General features: G+C 32.8%; 1 protein-coding gene across 1 annotated transcript in view; it reads right to left on the bottom strand.

Annotated features, from left to right (window-relative positions):
- Gmnc (geminin coiled-coil domain containing) overlaps window positions 1–19,469 on the bottom strand; it is a 34,172-nt gene extending 14,703 nt beyond the window's left edge. The window contains exon 1 of the mRNA XM_074073522.1: window positions 19,021–19,469. Within this exon, the coding sequence (XP_073929623.1) occupies window positions 19,021–19,203 (183 nt within the window). The 5' untranslated portion in view covers window positions 19,204–19,469. The remainder of the gene's footprint in view (window positions 1–19,020) is intronic.
- Between the last annotated feature and the right edge of the window lie 495 nt (window positions 19,470–19,964).

Raw genomic sequence — 19,964 nt, 5'->3', positions numbered from 1 at the left:
AACCCACGTACTTGTTTTTTCTTCAATGAATAATAAGATCAGTTAAAAATTGCCTTCTGTATTGTGTCTGCAGGGATGGTGTTAAAGGGGAGATGGCTAATAACAGTCCAATTGTTGAATCAGGGTATCACCTCCTGCCAGGGCAAAGATATAACAAAATAGGAAGTAATTTGATCTGAAAAAAAAAAAAACAAGTCTGAAGACAGAGAAAGGTAGAGTGTGATCGGAGGTAGACTGAGGAGATAAATAGATTGACATATGGAATGTTCTTTCATTTCACCCCTGGAGAACACTTTATTTGATTATACCATTAGTAGATTCAGTAGCATATATAATAAAGAAAATTTCTAATTTTTCTTTAGGAACATGGCTTTTCCTCACAGCTTCAACAGCTGAATCTCCAGACAATTAAAAAAAAGATCGTATTTCTACTTTCACATGTAGGTAAAGAAGAGTGCTATTGTTAGAGAAAATTTTGTGCAGTAGATGTTTTCCACTGGAAGAATTAACATTTGCAATTTTAGTGTATCTGGAGAACAATAATACATTCAGTTTGTTGAGTCATAGTTTTGAATTTTACCCCTCCAGAATTAAATGAAGAAATCAGTCATTTTCTCATGGTCAGAAACCTGCTTACTATTCACCACCTGCATGCCCACAGCACTTTCTGGTAGAAGTCATATATGCAATAACTCATGCAGTGATAAAAACTATTTGTACATAAACAATGGACATGAAAAGGAGAGACAACTGTTGATTCTAGCTACTGAAATAAAAAAAAAATCAGAAATGTGAAGCACATTACCAACCAGAAAAGAGAAAGGCCTTGGATAAATTCAGAAGTAAAATGTTCCATTTGAGATCGAATCAGAATAATAGTATATAGAAGTGTGTGTGTGTGGGGGGGGGGTGTTTGATTTATAATACTGTTTTGTTGAATGTTTCAGCCAGAACTTGTTTTAATAGCTTTATAACTTTCTTCAGTCCTTTATTGACTCACTGATTGTTTAAATTTTAGTTATACTTGATTGCATTTATTAAGATAAATTACATACTATAGCTATGTTTACAAACTTGAAGATTCTCTGTTTAAGAGTATATCTTTCAAATATCAACTATCTACTTCATTTTTGAGAGCTAACTAGCTAACGGACACAGATATGTATTTATTGTATGAAATGAGGAAAACTTTCTTCTACTTGATAGCAATGCTTTCTGGCTTTTCTCATAACATTTGAAAATAATGTTGGTGTCAAGCTAGAATAAATAGTGGAGGCTTTTCCTGGCTGTTGATAGGCATGGGAATTCCCATTTTCCCCAGGTCCCATCTGAGAACAGGAGAAATTACTGTCTCACAGGTCTTTTGGCTATTCTGCATGGGTGCACTGGTTGGGAAGCTGTGCTCTATGGTAACCTAGCTGACCAAACTGGAATAAAAGAATATAAAAAATAATATGAAAATACATACAAGACACTGAAATTCACCCTGCCTTGCCACAAAGATTAGAGATGCGTAATTTCAAACAACACAAATAACCAGCTCAACTCCACCCATGTTACCTAACTGCCTTAGAAAATGATTTAAATAGTCATTATGATTAATCAAAGCTTAATTTTAAAATAAATTTCTGCTTCACAAGCATCAGTATTTTCAGAAACTAGGCTTCAGTGCCTTATTGCTGAAGAAATCCCTCCCAGGGATTTCTGACTGAAAAGTTAGTGAATAGATTATTGCTGACAAGGCATGAAAGTCCTAAAAGGTGAACGGCATTGGCTATCGCATTTAATTTTATTCTGAAGATCAGGAAAGGAGGAAATAACTGCCTGTGTCTGTCACAAAGCTTAATTAAGAGAACAAGCAGCAAAACAGGACAACTGAGACCAGATTCTTTCCTGCCTTAGAATTATCAGAGAAACTAAAATACTGTGACTTCTTTCATCAAAAGAAAACAAAGAAATATATTTAAACACAAAAAAATTAAGCTGCAGTAAAGCTATAATCCCATATTTTTGCAGTCTGCCAAATCTGTAAAATATTAACTTAGTTCTTAAAAGCTTACTAATTTCTGGCAAATTCATCTTATTTATAATTAAATTGAAACTTACTTGAAATTTGTATCAATTAAATTTGAGCATTTTTAGTAAAACTCTCTCTTCAACATTTCTTTTTCTGAAAATGAAAACATAATGACAACATGTATCCAGTGGAAGCATTTATATATTCTAAGCAATCTGAATAAAGTATAGAGAATTATCATTTGTGTGAAACTAGCAATGCTCCTTATCATTAGAAGATTAAAAGTCATAATAGGAATAAAGTAACCTTCCAACAATGAAGTAAAATTCCAAAATCCTCCATGACTATGGATAAGAAGATCATGGTGGGGACAATGAAGATAATCTCTCTCTCTCTCTCTCTCTCACTGTCTCTCTCTCTCTCCCTCTCTCCCCTCACTCTGTCTCTCTCGTATTGGACTTTGAACTCAGGGCCTCACACCAGAGGGGCAGGTGCTCTACCACTTGAGCCACACCCTTCTCTCTTTATCCAACCAGAAGCCTTCCAGCAACTACCTCTGTAACAGCATAATTGCCAATGCTGACCAAATCATAGTCATTTATTTTAAACAAGCAAGAGATAAGCAAGTAAATTGACTTAGGTTTTTTGTAAAATAAAAAATTTGTTCTCCAATGCACTTGATAAAACCCAAGTTGCATACTGCAGAATTTGCATCTTTAAAAAAGTTTATTGTAATTATTTGCATGAATTCTTTCTGTCAGTTAAAGCAAAAGCCTAAATGTATACAAGTTTACATATTTGCATACATACATACATATTCATGTGTCTGAATCAAGGGAAGCCCAAGATCTTGAAATACTTGAAGAAAGAAATGTTCATATGTTAGAAAATGAGCACTGCACTTGTTCTCCACTCTTAATTTTTATATAAAGGGGCAATAATTCCCATAAGAACAGAGTTATTTAATTGGTGATATTGGAAGAAGGAAAGAGAAAATTTTTTCTCCACACTAATGTCAATTTCTAAATGAAGGCTTCTCCAAAGGAAAACTAACAGAGCACGTTCTTTTCCAAATGGGGTTGTGTTGTTTACCCAGCATTACTCATAAAAAGGTGAATAAATCTATACTATGCAGAAATTAATACTAGGAAGCCTATTAAAACTTATGTATAAGTTAAGTTTTAAAATCATGCTTTTAATTTTATTGAGAAAGAATTCATTTGCATAATTTTGTCTCTATTACTTATTTGTTTTTCTAGCTCAGGAGGGAAAGAAAGGAGTTTTATGAGAACAATTCATGTAAAGAAACAATCATATGATTTACTGTAAAGCAAAAAGTAATCAGTAGAAAAAATTCATACATTTGTCCTTCAGTAATATGAAAATGTATTTAAAAAACTTTAAAAATCTATACCCTTTAAGCCAGCAAGCACAAAAGAAATCAATTATGAAAATTAAAAATTTCAATATAAATAATTTACAACTTTGTTCATTACATTAATATAAGGAACATGTTTAAACATTTTAAATCTCCAGTAATAAAATTAGAATATGTTCATAATATGGATTGTGTATTCACAGAAAATCATTTTTGAAAAAAGTTACAGTCAAGGAAAAGTAACAGTATATTAATTATGCTAAAAAGTATGCACAGTATACTAATTATGCTAAAATGTATGCACTTATATTTTTCAGTGGAAAAGATAGGGATAAACATATTGATGTTTTAATGATGTTTTTTTCATAAGAAAACTGTAGTAATAATGATTTTATTCTTCACATTCTGCATTTCTCTGAAACTACCAGGAGAATGTTTTGTTTTTATAATCATAAACATGTTATAAAGTATATGAAATCATACAAATGACTAGCATTATTTATTTTTATGAGATAACAACATCAGAACAATTTGAAGAGTAGTAACAGATTATATCTATGTATATGTTGACTTAAACAAGTAATCTATATATTTTGACTTTTGTTGGATTTACATAGTAAGGGGAGATTTTGGTAGAAAATAAATGATTTATTTCCTTCTTTCCTACAAACTCCAAGGTGTATTAAAAACCGCAAATCTACAGAAAAGACAAAAATACTTCACAATGAATTGGTTACTTCATTTAAGACTGCATTAGTGAGACTTTGACACCAAGAGTCAAAGGTAATAAAATGCAGGGATTAAGCCTCTTTGCTTTGACAGAGAATACAATTAAATAGAGCATGACAATAATCTTTCAATTAATACCAAATTATTAAAGAGATTAAATAGAACTAGTCTCAGTAATTAGCATTAGCAAACTACCATACTTCAGTTGGAAAAATAAAGGCATTTGTAAATGTTCTATATAAAGATAAAATTGACCTACTGTAAATAGTGAGTTCTTTGTCAGTAGATGAATTCACAAGAAGGCTAGATTACTGTGAACCTCATATATTTTATATTTTATCCATATATTGTACTACCTCCAGTTAATATTGAAACTTAATGTTAAAAGCATTAATGTTGAGTAATTAACATTACTCAACATTTGACTTTAAACAAAAAGTAAACTTTATTTATAACAATCTCTGTTGTTTGCTTTTTTATGTAGCCAAGTATTAAATTTAAGTAGCTTCTGTTCATTCTAAATATGTTTTAAATTATTAGGAATGGCTACTGTATTGTAACAAATGCCTGTCTAATAACCCTCGATAGGTTTTGAAAGTAAATACTCCTACATTACTCCAAAGCACCCGAGGTACCTATGCTTTAGATATTTGATAGAAATCACTTATGAATCCATTTTTTCAATGTTTTTCTATTTATTTTAAATTTTCCACTTTTTTTCATTAAATTGTGGTAATTGTCATGATTGCTAGAAAATGTTATGCTTTCCATTTTATTCCATTTTATTAAATGGAATTAAAATTCCATTTTATTTTAATTTGTTTTAATTTTTACCATTTTTTGAAAAATAATATTCATTTTTTTCATACTGACCATCATGAATCTTTTCAAGATCCTAAATTCTTTATTTTCACTCAAGAACTTACTTTTCCTGTGAAGTTAAGCCATTTTTCTCACAATTCATAGCCATAAATACTTTGCTCTTTTCTTGAAATTTTTACAATGAAATAATCTATAGGACTTTTCTTAAAAACAAATAAATTTGTAAGATATTAATAATAACTTAAGAAATATTAATATAGAATCAATTAACATGTTAAAAGCGAACATAAATTTATTATGTTGTATAGCTGAATTAATAGTGCATTTAGTGAAGCAGCAATTTCTACATAATTTTTTAAATTAATGAACTTTATTTTGAGCACTTTTAGTTTTCACGAAAAATTGACTGGAAAGTATATAATTCCTGTGAGCAAACTTCTCCTTCCTCCAATTTTCCCCCATTGTTAATGCCTTTCACTAGATGATACATTTGTTCGAATCAATAAGCCAAGATTGATGCATTATTATAACTGAGTTCCATACTTTACATTATGGTTCACTTCTGTTAGCATTGCTAAATATGTAATGGTATGCATTTGCCATTGCACTATCATACAGAATAGTCCTACTGCTCTAAAAGTCTTATTCCACATTTTTTCTCTCATTTTATTTTCTATTTTTATTTATTTTACTTGGTTTGCTACTTTTAACTTTTCTACATTTTTTTTCAATCCTTTTCTTGTCTGTTTGGCAAAGTTGGTAATAATTCCCTATTACTATCTCGTTAATTTGCAAATCATACCATATTTTTTCATCATTTATTTCTGGGTGCTCATATTTAAGACATTACTACTGCTATTTGACCAAAAGAAAATAATATCGATAATATTCATGGCGTGTACTTTATGTGCCTGTCAGGTGTTAATAATGTATATTATCTATGGCTTATAGTTAATAATCTATAATGGTTCATAGTGTCCAATTTAATCCTCACAACAATCCTATAAGGGAGACATAATCATTGTATCTAATCACAGAGGAAACAAGGTACTTGCCAAAACTATACAGATGTTAAGAAATGGACACAGTATTTTTTACACCAGGTAGACTGAGGCATGCCAAAGCCTTGAGACTCTGTTTTTATATGCTGACTCTCATAGACTCAATTATTTATCTCAGAAAAGCATTCTGTTTCTTCGTACTTTCCTTCATGCTTTTCTTTTCAAAATATTTTCACTTCCCCCTCCCTTTCTCTTATCTGCCCCTTCTAGGAGGTCTTTGAAATATTTTTATAGTCTATTTTAAATACCACTTACTCATAGATTTTGCTAAAAAAATTTAAGTTTTAGTCATAGACTGTTATTCCTACCAATGCTATTTCATTTCACAAATGAAAATGTGGTATCATTTTATAGTATAAATTAAAATTAAATGTATAATTGAATGTTGTCACAGCTGTCTGTGGCTCACAGCATAAATTAATACAGCATTTCTGTAAACATTTTGGTGATAGACATAAGAAATATTTACATGGTAAAATCTATTTACCCACTATCCCACTTTGAGACCATATTACAAGAAGATATTCAGAAATTAAGATATAAGCTTAAGTTAAATATGTTTATAATAGTATTAATTTATAGAAAAGCATGATATTACCTCAAATTAAATCAAGTCAAATGGTTTAACTCATACAAAAATTTTGCCCATCTATAAAAGATGCAAATAACTCAAGCTAGAAAAATCATATATGACATTAAGAAAATCTAATACAAACCTACATAATCTGATAGCAATTATGAAGATTTATCAACATCAAAACCATTCTGTCTGAATTTAGAGTTATTGGATAATTTATAATTTTCTTTTTACTTTGGTAATTGGTAAAGATTTCATAATGATTACTTTTTAAAATTTATAAATGGTAGTCCCTCCCCTACACTTTCAATAAATTTTAACATATAACTCTCCATTCCTACTTCTCTATAATCACCATTTTCCTTCAATAATGTATTTGACTAGACTTAACATTCTTTACAATGAAATAGAATTTAATACTGAAATAACTAGGACCATACTGCCCTCTATGGGATTTTGGCTAATCCGCAATTTTATTTATTTATTTATTTATTTATTTATTTATTTATTTATTTAAAGAATGGATCAGAGGTTGCACACCATATTTATTTACAGGAAAGAAACTATATGCAAGGTGCAATGTGAAAGAAGTATATACTATAATGGACAAGATAATGATGTGATTATGTAACTAATCAATTTCAGAAAACAAACAATAGAAAAGCATTGGTTGCAGATAAAATTGGTATTCATTTTGCAAAGGCTGTGCATTCTTGTGTCAGAAATATGTGTCCCTCTGGTAGATACATAGATTCACTTAACGCTGGAGATGGAAGAAACATTTGAGACTCTTGGATAATTTCTCGCATAGCATAGACAGGGAAGATGGTTAGCAGAAATATTTCCAGATCCTTCTAAGCTAACACTTGAGACCTCCGCAGAGCTTTTTCTTGGACAAGTTCTCCAGATTTCTAGGCCAGTACAGTCTCTCCATTGTACAGAAGTGACTGTTGTATTTCAGGATCATATAATGTCTCCTTGTTTGTTTCCATGCCTTCTAAATTGGACTTTTTCTGGATCCCTTTCTCTTCTTTCTCACCAAAGTTCTCCTTTCCCTTTGCTCTCCCTTCAGTGTTGCCTCCAGTTCATTGAGCTGTGACATTGCTCCAGTTTAAGAACCCACTGAACGGTTCTATGGTGTAAAATTGATACTTAAATCTCTATTTGTAACTTAAGATGTTCCATATCCACTGAGTACATCATATAAAATAAATATGCCTTGATACTTAATTACATTGATCAAAGCATAATACAGATAATTTGGACTTTGAACAACTCTATGGGTTACGTTGTAGTTCCCTCCTGCTTGCTCTCTCCTTCTCTCTCTCCTCCCTCTCTCACCTCCTCTCTCCCTCCCTCCTTTTTACTAGATGTGGGAATTTTAAGTTACTAAATCATTCTAAGCCTCGATTTCTGTATAAATTCTGTTACCACATATTTTGCATGATTGTAGTGAAGTAGAAATGAAATAATTTATGAAAAGATCCCAGTTCACAGTTCTTGGCATTTAGTAGGCACTTAACACAAATTTTTCACAATAATCAAATATTTAATGAGAACCCAAGATTCCTTTGCCATTCATTAAAATGTGTGATTATTTACTGCATGATATGCAAAATTATTTTCACTTACTTTGTGTGCTGCTCATGTACTATTTTTGATAACTTTGGATGTCCTGAAATTCTTTTTTCTTTTCTTTTGCTGTAGTGGGGTTTCAATTCAGGATTTTGCGCTTGTTACAGAGATACTATGGCTTGAGCCCATGAAATTCTAAATTTTAAAGTAGTTTAATTATTGTTTCCTTTACAGTTAATTTATTTTGTGTACTATTTTTTAAACCTTTGGTTATTCCAAGACCATAGATGATTGTCTAGTCTTTAGGAGGTTTTGTTGTTTTATATTTTACATTAATATCTGCAGTCAATCTTGAGTATGATTTTTACATTGTGTGAAGTGGAGAATGAGCCTTCCTTCCTATCTATCCTATTGAGCTAGGATATTTATTGAAATAATCATTCATTTTCTCCTCTGCATTGCAGTATCACTATTATTGTAAGCCAGGTGATGATAAATTTGAGTCTGCTTTGTAGGTACTATTCTGTTTCACTCATCTATTTGTTTGCTTTCTACAGTTCCACACTGTCATAATAACTTCAATTTTATATTACATTTGAACTCTTACTGCTTTCTTGGCAATTAGCATTTCCAGTTTCAGCTTGTCAACTTTTCACAAAAACCTTCGGGGCTGGGATTGAAATTATTTTGAATGTATGTATCATTTTGGGAGAATTAATTTGACTTTTGTAGTCATGAACATGGTGTGTACAAGTGCAAAATTATTAATAAGATAAGTACCCTTGGAGACCAAATAGATATAGGATTCCACACATAGACAAAGAGTGAAAGATTGGACTTCTGTAGGAAGAGGGAATAAGTGGTGATAAGAAAATGTGTGAAAGAGGGCTGGCAGAGGGGCTCAAGCAGTAAGAGTGCCTGCCAAGCAAGCATGAGATTCTGAGTTCAAACCCTAGTGCTGCCAAAACCCAAAGAAAGGTGTGGAAGAAAGTTTACTATAACTCATCTTTTAATAGAAAATTGGAAAAGTATTCATTTGATAATTTCTATTTTCTCCATAAAGTAGAAGGCAATTAATCCAGTGAGAGACCAAAGTAGAGGCTTGTGGACAGCTGTGAACGTTGAAAATTTTTACAGAGGGAAGACAAAGCTGACTCTAAGCACCAAAGATTCAGATACAGAGAATGGCCATGGATGCTTAGGAACTAAATGTGATAAGCATTATCTCAGTGGTGGAGTGAGAAATCTTCAAACTATTTGAAGATTTGCTGAGAACTTTTAGAGGAACTTCAATGGTGTGACAAAAGGAGTGGCAGATAGAGTGTTGGATGAAAAATGGAATGGAGTCTCAAAGAAGTTGAAAGAATTAGGGAAAAAGAAACAGTCAAGGACTTAGACATTTCACTGACGTTGAAGAATAAGTATAATAAAGTGTTAGTGGGACAAAGTAGAGTTGTAAAAGGTATCCCAAAGCTACTGAAGTGTACTTAGATTCCCTACTCTTGGCTCAGTGTAGAATTCACCTTACGCATCATTTTGGAGATTGATTTGTAGAATCATTTGCCTCCTGTGAATGATGGAATACTCCTGAGTAGGATGGTGAGTGAGGGAAAGAAAAGGGAGTGGTGGCAATATGTAAAACCTATCAAGTCTATTTGCTATAATTAGAGCTTTTATAACATGCCCTAGAGATGAGTGTGTGTGTGTGTGTGTGTGTGTGTGTGTGTATAGATGTGTGTGTATATGCGTGTGTGTGTGTAGAATTGGAATTGGAATTTAGATATCCTTTTGTGAATAGTCTTCTAGCATGGTTCACCCACCTTACGTCCATGCATTCATTATTAAATATCCAATTTCTTGAATAAACCTATTTCAGGTTCATTAATTGGAAATGTTTTTCAACATTCAGTCTTCCCCAACATTTTAAGTTTAACAGTATTTCCATTAATTTGTAAAATTTTCTGAGTACAGCTTTGTGAGATTTGAGTAAATGATTCACATTTTAAAAAAGTATCAGGGACTAAGGGTGTAGCCCAGTAATAAAGTACTTGCATTTCAGACATGAGACCTGGGTTTGATCCCCAGTATTGAAAAAAAGTATTATTTAGAAACTTCCTGAAGGATAAGATGCAGAAGATCTGAGACTTCTCTAACGCTTGTAAAAACAAATGAGATTGTGTATAGAAAATGCTAAAAAGAGTAGATTACACAAGTTTAGTTCTCAATATATTTTAGCTTATTAGGCATTTACTTTTACTTAGGATGAGGATTATGAAAATTGAAAATAAGAATGAAAATTAGATTTCTATGAAATATTTAAGTTTTAAAAAGTGAATTCAAATAAATTTATCTCCAAGTTCCCATCATTCTTACCTAGTATAGAACGGCTTAATTAATGGCTAACCAATTAGTCTTGGGTTTTGTTATACTGTTCCATGAGCCTTATAACAGAATCCTAGGAATTCTCATCCATTGTAATTACTCAGCACTTCTGGCACTTTAACTCAGAGGTCACACCATTTTATTCCATATGGAAGCTCTACTATGAGATATTTTTGTTTGTCAGGGTCCCACTCAAGCCTTATCTTCCTTGTTTACTTACTTCCTACACTTGTATTATGGGTGAAGAATGGCTCAGGTTACCAGTTTCCTTTATATCAAGCAGTAAGAATTTTGGTTCTATATCTATAGAACACTTCAGGACATTTCTCAATTGCTAAGATGTAGAAAAGCCTAAGAATTGAAAGTTGTTAGGATCATAATATTCCCTCTTTCTCATCCATACTTTTGTGTTTACCCTGTCATACTATGGTATAATAGAGTATATATTAATATATACTCTAATATTCAATACTCATGAAAAAGAAAGAGTTGAATATATTTCCCAAACTATTTATTAGCAAAAATATGTAGACAAAATCTACACAATGGTTAGATAGGCTGTTTCCGTATTATTTCTTCATAGGAAAATAGTTCTTGAAATAGTGTCTCTAAAGAAGCATTTCTCTTTGTATATTCTGAGTGAAGGATGGGAAGACAAAGTTGCACGCTACATTTATGGATAATACATCATGACTGTGTTAACTAACATCTCCATTTCCAATCCATGATCATTAGCTAGGGTAGGGCAAGGAATCAAGGTTTATTGTCTTGCTGTGAAATTTTCGTAGATTGCTTTGAGTAATCTCTATTGAGACACGTAATAAAAGAATAATAGACTAACAGATTTTATTAAGTGGGAAATGAATAGCTAAATTTCATTAGCGATCGTATTTTTAGAACCACAAATAAAATACATGCTCTATTTAAGAATATTTCTAACCATCTATGAGTAAACACTTGAGAATAAAAATCAACTCATCCTCCTCATCACCCTCTCTCTGAATTCTTATTTTTAAGTAAAGAACAATGGTCTCCAAACTGTTTTGTTTCCTTATTGATCCCAATGACTCTTTCTCATCTCCATTATTCTTCCAATTAAAAAATATTACATTTTTCAAATTGTCTGATTTTAGTCTACTCTAGGCCTGATTGTCCCAAATCCAAGTTCACAGAGCATAATGGAATGTTCCATGAACTAGAAGCAGGGACATTTGTGTTATACTGTTTGATCTACCACTAACTTACCATAAAACCTTAGATAAGACATTTGTTCTGGACCTTTAATTTTCCCACTTGTAGACAGAATGGGTATTGTAGATGATGCTCTCTCTGGCCTCTTTGAGCTAGGCACTCTGAAATGCTATCATTTTTCTCTCTCGTCAATCCTATGCTATGAGCTGTTTCATTCTTTGGACACTAGAGGGGGCATCCCAAAGACTTTTCTAATATTTCTCAGATTTAAGCAAAAGATGAACTTCTCTTGGTGACCATACACATTCTGAATAAGAGACGTGATTCTTTTTTTTATTGTAAAGTAAATGTAAAGACATGAATCTTGCAGAAATTGTAGCATTTTGTATTATTTATAATTATATAGCATGTGGTTCAATGAATTTGCTTTAAATACTAACCAGGTTTACAATTTTCTATACTCTATCTTTAATTTATGAAAATATGGGGAGCACTGTTAGAAACCAAAGGAGGTGAAAGTGAACTTATGACAAGAGTGTTCTGAAGGTCATAATTCTCTACTGAGATAATTCATTGTTCGAAGATACTGTAAAAGGAATGTGATGGCCCTGTGCACTTTTTAAAGAACACACTTTAGAAAGTAAGCACATGCAATTTGGTAAAAGCCAATTTAACAATAAAGTTATTATGAATTTATTTATACTTTAAATTTCAAAGAAATAAGTTTTGGGAAGTTTGTGAAGAACAAATAAAGATCTTCCTGTCATCCTAAGAATAATGCAGGTTGAGATGAAAAGTTAATTTATATTTTTATTGCTTTTTAAATTATTAAATAGTTGAAGATATTTGAGGGCAAAAAGAGCATTAATTTGAATATTTACTTCTTTTGTAAATTATTTGCTGCTTCTTTGGGAAGTGTTAGCTATTAACTTTGATATTCTTATATTCAGTATATCTTAAGGGGTTGGAACTTTCTTCTCTTGAAGGCTTAAAACCTGAGGAAGCTTTTCAGTCTGAGTTCTTGTGGTCTCAATTAGGAGGATTCTGAGTTATTCGTCTCAATCATCACCCTTTTAAATTTCTTTTATCATTTCTGGTATTCTACTAGGCGGTGTTTATAGTCTCTAAGTTGCTTTTTTTTAAAATTTTATATGTTTTTTGAATTAAAAAGCAAAACTACCACAAATTACAAAGGACAAAAGTGGACTAGAATAATGATTGAATCACTTTGGCCTAGAGAACAGATATTCTCAATTATATTAATGTTATAATACCAATGCATTCAAGTATTTTATAATTTTTGACCTTTTAAATCCTAGTAAATGGATATAGATAATGTCTTTGAGCATAAGGTAAAACCTTCCTACAAGTCAGATGAGAAAAGGGCTGTAAATTCTTATCTTCTCTGCCTCTGCCTTCAACATGGCTGAAGAAGAAGAGGGTGAGTTCTGGGGAGAATCTATGGACCCTCCACGCAAGAGGTATTTTGGGTTTCCATTCAGAAGGATGCTGTGGATGGAACCCAGTGCCTCAAGTATGCTAGGCAAGTTTTCTATCATTGAGCTACACATTGAGCTACACTCCCAGCCCAAACCTTCATTCCTTTATTAACTTTATCCATTCTGTTAGTCACCCAATTCTTTTTTCTTTATTTCATGCTATGTATTTTGGCCACCAATATCTCCAACTTATCTTGGCTTCTTGTTTTCCATCATTTCCCCTTATATTGCTGAGAACATTCATATCCATGTTTGCAATATCTGCTTTTTCTATTTTGTTCTCTCTAGTTTCATACATTGTATTTGTTACCCATCCGCAAGTGGGCTCACACTCTGCAGAAGGCTCAAGGATTCTCACTATGACTTCATCTTCATTCACAGGAAATCATCAGCTGACTTTTGAGCCTGTGAGATTTCATGTCTGGGGTAGTTGTCTTTTTAATCCATTTACTTTATATTTGTTCTCTCATTATCTGCCTGGGCTGAACTATCAAAGTTTTGATATGGAAACTTCAGCCAGAATGCCACACTTACAAAATGCTTGCATAAAGGCAAGTCAATGGGCTTAATTGGCAAAAGTTAATTTCTTAATCAGACATGGAGATATGTTAACATATAATGCTTTTTCTCTCCTAGTCTCTCTTGCTCTTACTCTCAAAATGCTGGTCCTCTAGTTTTGAGCCATAATTTGTTTATTTTTCCTGAAATCTATGCACACTGCATGTTCTGGGTATAAGTTAGGTATCTTTAATTTAATTACTAACTATGTATGAATACAAATATGATGAAGAATGTTATTGAAGAAAATTTACATACATTTTATTACTCAAATTTAATTATATAATGTCTGTGTGGAATGATATTTAGATGGAGTTACAGATTGGGCAAAAAATACTAAAAGTATACTGAGAAGATTAGGTTTTAAATCCTGTATCTGCTTTTTATTAATAGTTTCAACTATGTCTTTATTAGCATATATTAATTACACAAAATAATGGCTTCATTGTGACACTTTCACACATGTATATAGTGTGTTTTGATCATATTCACCCCATTACCTTTTGTCCAATCTCCTCCTCAGCCACTTCTTCTTCCCAAGTAAATCCCCCCTCTATTTTCATGTTTTTAAATCTAGAGTCTGCATATGAAAGAAAACATGCACTTTTTGTCTTACTGAAACTGTCGTATTTAGCTGAATGTGGTGATCTCTAGCACCAGCCATTTTAAAAACCATGATTTTGTTCTTTATGGCTAAATAATACTCCATTATTCACATATGCCACATTTTCTTTATCTATTCATCCATTTATGGGCACCTAGGCTGATTCCATAATTTGTGACTCTTGTAACTACAGCCACAATAAATATGGGTATGCAGGTATCTCTATCATCAAGGAAACAAAAACAACAAATGCTGGCCAAGATACAAGGGAAAAGAAACATTTATACACTGTTGGTGGGAGTGTAAAGTAGTCTAAGCACTATGAAAATCAGTTTGGAGTTCCAGGAAAAGCAAATAGAACTACTATGTATTCCTGTTATATCAATTGTGGGAATATGCCAGAGAAATCAAGGCCAGCATACAATAGAAATACCTTAACTTTTACCAAGATTTCTGGACTTCAGTTTTAAAATTCATAATGTAAGAATAAAAATTCATTTCTTCTCCTTTAAATTTACCATTAAAAGTAGCAGACATACATAAAAAAGATTATGCAAATACGCACATGTGTGTGAGTATATGTGTGCCTATGTGCAGGGTGGGGTTGCTTGTATGTGTGTGCATGCATGTGTGTCTGTGTACATGAGCATACTTGTGTATGGGTGCACATGTGCATGGCATGTTTGTGTGTGTTTGGTCTGTGTGTGTGTGTGTGTGTGTGTGTCTGTGTGTGACAGCTTGGGTGTTTACCTGATAAACTCAAATACAGGGCTACTCTAGCAAAATATGGTGGATGTTTATACTTACACCTGGATGTCTAATTAAGTTGTTAATGTCTTTGAATCTAGAATGACTAGACTTATAGGGCGAATTCCAAGGTCATTTACCCAAACTAGTTAAATAGCTCGTGCCTAGCAGCAAAAGCAGAACAGAGAGAATGAAGTAGGGCTTATGTTTCCAGAGTGGATGCTGACAGCTGTGCAACTAGAGTGCTTGTCACACAGTGGCAGGAAGCACCAAGAAAATGGCAGGACCTGGGTACAAAAGAGGGAGTGGCATTTTTCTGCTTCTTACAGAATCCTTGTCTACCAGCAAAACATAAGGTGACAAACTAATGTTCAGAACACTCAAAGACCAATCTCTCTGTCTATGGACAAAGCCAGCAAGACGTGGGAAGAGAGTGGTAGGCAAAGTGTTGCTCTCTATGGATGAGGCAGATATATGGAGAAAAGAGAGAATTTATTTTTCCTCTGTAACAGAGATAACTAAATCAAACAATGTAAAACTGTTTAGCAAAGTATAAATTGTATGACAAAATTCAGCTTTTAGTTGATACTTTTTATTAAAGAAAGCATTTATTTGTTTGAACCATTTTTGTTCCAGAGAGAAATCATAATTTTTCAAAGTTCAATTTGTATAGGTACTTATCACTCTTGTTGGAGAATGGTAAGTATCCATACAAAAAAGTTTGCCATTAGAATTTCTATCAGATCTTATATTCTGACAGTGCTATCCAATCCCATCAACAGAAAATGTATTGAGGCAGGAGAATTTCAAGTTCAATGCCATCCTGAATTACATAACAAGACTCTGTCTCAAAATAATGAAAATAAATGCAATATAATTTGTAGAACTTTATGCCATATTTAAATTGCTATTGGTGATATTAGTCATAATACTAAGGCGGACTTCAGCTTGGAAATCACAGGTTTAAAATTCGGTTTTCTATAGTGTATTCAATACCAATACAGTTTTCAATCATTCTGCTTAACTATTGTGCATGTCCCTTCTCCAGTCAAATTAGAAGAACACTGAACTACTGAACTCAGCATTTTCTGTGTCAAAAAAATCTGACTTGTACTTGTCTTGACATCTTTTTTGACACTGCCACATTTTTATAACAAACTTGCTGACTTGGCATACTCATCTTGAATTCACCTCCCTTTCTATAGCTATATCATGGTCTCAAATTCATCTCTCCCCCACCAATGCCATTTGCCCTTCCTTGGCAGAGTGCTCCTTACTAACCTGGAACAGAGCACCTTCAATGAGCCCTTGTCCTCCAGTCTGCAGTGCTCACCAGTGCTCATCATAGTAAATCACCATTATCTGCTAAACAGTGATTCACTATTCCCTGCTGCAACAGGGCTACATTTTAAAATGTCTCAAAATAAATTCTTAACATTTTATCAGCATTATTTCCCATTTCAAATCTGTATATCTTCATTTTGCATAACTATAAAACTCATTGTAAGCTAATCACAGTGAAAGCTAAACTAACCATCTTACACAATAAAAAATGTAATAAAACCTTTGGCTATAAGGACAAGATCATATTATTTGTTTAATCAAGCTTTAAAGTATATCAAAATTAAAAATTTGTAGGGATGGAATTTAAAAATAATCTGTGGACATTTAAAATCAGATTATTCTTGTTTTAAAAGAGAAGTGTTAGTTGCTTAATGATAATTAAGTTGTAAACAGATTTATTTTTAAGATGACAACTTGAAAGCAAACATTTGGCTCTAATTGTTCAGTGTTATGCTCCACAGAGGATAGGGAAGACGCTCAACGTAGCTTGTCTAACATTATTGTAAAGGGAGTTATTAAGAAAATTGCCTGTAACTTGTACCAATCTGTGGTTTCTGCATTTTCCCTGTGACTTATGTTTTCTAATTCCCTGATCCCAAACCACATCAGTTCCTTAATTCACTTTAAGCCACATATCATTATGACAATATCTGCTACTCAAGACCCCTGAGTACCTTGCCAACCCCAATGATTATTTAATATAATAGCAGAGATTAGGTAATTGACAATGAAATTGGATCTCTGGCTGATACTTGTAAAGAATAGTGACCTATTCTTGTTGGATGTTTAAATCTTGAATTGCTCTGCCTTAATGTTTGCATTGTCCAAAATTCTCAGATTGCTTCAAAAGAGGATTTTCTCTGAGTGAAAACATGAACAACAGCAACAAAATCACAATAGTCTAAAATTGGTATTGTTTAAAATAATGAGCTGATCTTTGTAGTTATTTTCACAAAGTTTCTTTAATCTTGTTGTTTAAATTTTCTGTTTTCTTGCATGTTTATGTCCACATTTTTGGTTTCATAAATGTTGTTAGTACAATCATAAATATGAATTTTTTGCACAATTTCACATCTTGTAAGTCCTTTTATAGCAATGTTCTTTTAAGTCTACATTAAGAAATCATGTTTGCTTAACTAAAACATTTTTCCATTCCAACTTTAATAGTTTTATCAATGTATATTGATTTACAAAAGAGCTTGTAATATTTGAGTTATAGGAAATACCGCCTTACTTTTTCAAGTTTAAAAATGTGTTCTCTATAGTCTTACTAGATTTAAAACAAGAAATAACATTATCGAATTCTGGCTACTGAAGTTCAGAATCATTATATGCTTTTAATGTTGATTTATTCATTTAAGCAAAGTTACATTGAATTTATTATAGTATCCATGGAAATAATTTTGCTCAAAGTAGATAATCATCAGTGTTTCTCAGTTAAATTATTATACTTAATGAAATGCTTATTCTTTCAGAATATTGGACATTTCTTCTTTAGTCAATGGTAACAAAAAGACTTCAAGAGTTCTCATTTCCTCTTAACTTTTTGTACAACATTGTTTGCCAACTGTTTCCCATAAAAGAAAGCTCAATGCTCAAACATGTATAGGCTCAAAGAGGAGACTGCAAATTTAATTTCATATGGAGCACTCTTACCTTGAGATGAGATTTCTTAGCCAGCATCGTACACTGCTGTTTCTAACATTAATTTCTCATTGCCCAGTAACCTCACTACTACCTAAAAATGTGTTCCACTTGCTCATAAACAATTATATCATCAATCCCCTCTGTGTGTAACAAGAGACCTTAACCACAGAACTGGAAAATAAAAGGAAAATTATGCCAGAAGTAATAACGGTGCCAGAAAACAGCTTTGCAGTGATTGGCTAAATGGGGCCAACCAGTTGAGTTTCATTCAGCAGACTTGTTGAGTTAACCTACAAGCATTTTTTTTTCTTTTAATTTTCTCTATTTTTCTTTTCTGGGGTCTCCTTTGATTTCATGCTGGCTTTTTAAATTGAGGATAAAGTTAATTCACTTAACAATGCCACAGCTGGAATTAAGTATGCCTCTTCTCTTACCGCTGAGGGGAGGGGCTGGTGCTGGTTGGTGGTATCTTATTGGATGCCCAACACCCTTGAGGGCTGTTGCTGAATCAGTGGTGCCTCTAGCGACAGGCAAGAAGTTAACTAATTATGAACATATGGTTTGGCAGACACCTTGTTAGCTTGCTGCTGCGTAGGTGTTTGGAAGGAGGTGAAGGGGAAAGTTTGAGGTAGAAGGTGTGGTTAAGAGTCCCACTGATAAGCCTGGGGGAGATTTGATTGATCCTAATCTATTCTTTTTGTCAGGAATCAGCATGCTTCTGGCAGCAACAGCTTGGTAATAACAGAGATTTGTGGCCCTTAAGCTCTTGTGGTGATAGCAAGCACACGACCAGACCAGTCAACAGGCTCCTTAAAAAGTCCCTATTTAATTGGCCACAATGGTGAGAAAAGAAATGAGACGTTAGGTCAAGGTACAACACATGGCCTACCTGAAATGGCTCACAATGATCTGAGGCACAGCTGTCATCCTTTATGGGTGTGATTGCCGTCAGTGGAATAAGAGAAACCTTGAGAAACAGGCTGCAGAAAGCCTTCAGTAAGAGCCATGCCAAGTTCACCACTTGAATTACCTTGAGAAAAATGCAGATATAGAAAGCACTGGGTGAAGACATATTAGACTAGGTTGTGAGCTGATCTGATGAAGAATAAAGTGGATATTTGTAATTTATAGAAAGGAAAATTTCTTAAAATTTTAACAGTACAGAGTTTGGAACATTCTGTGAATTTTATATATGCTACATAAATTGGAAAAACTACAAACTTTCAGTATTCAACTGCATAATTGCACCAAATAGATATTTTCCCATCGTTTATAGGTTTGTATATAGTACTTGGAACTTTGTACTCAAATTTTTAAGTGTGATAATCTCAGTGCCACAAAGGTTTCTGCTCAAAATTACCCATGATCAATGGGAATATTATTGGTTTTATTCTCCCTGATGTCTATGGATAATTTATCTATGAGAAAACCTTTGTCTTTGAAATATTTGGAAAGTTTTTATTTTTGCCCTTTACTTGTGAGTTTTCTTATGCTACTTACTCAGGATTAGACTATAGAAATGATCTATGAAAAATATAGGTAATTTAAAATAGTATTGGTAATTACATAAAGGTAATTTTGTAGCCTCCTTATTTGGAGGTTACTAACAACATCAGAAAGTTTATAGTAAACCTTCAGTAGGAAGTTTTTCCAGGTGGAACCTTTAGTGGACTTTACACTATTTTCCACCATTGCACAGAGCACACATGAAAAAAATGCAGTGTGTGAATGAATGTATGTGCATTGATACGGTTATTGTGGTTTTCATTGAAATAATGTGTATAGATTTTCATGTTTAAAACAGTTACAATTAAGTTCTTAGATATTCAAGAA

Source organism: Castor canadensis, chromosome 5 (genome assembly GCF_047511655.1).
Source record: "Castor canadensis chromosome 5, mCasCan1.hap1v2, whole genome shotgun sequence".
NCBI classification, from domain to species: Eukaryota; Metazoa; Chordata; class Mammalia; order Rodentia; family Castoridae; genus Castor; species Castor canadensis.
The sequence above is the reverse complement of the archived record's forward strand: the minus strand, read 5'-3'. Positions and strand labels throughout refer to the sequence as shown.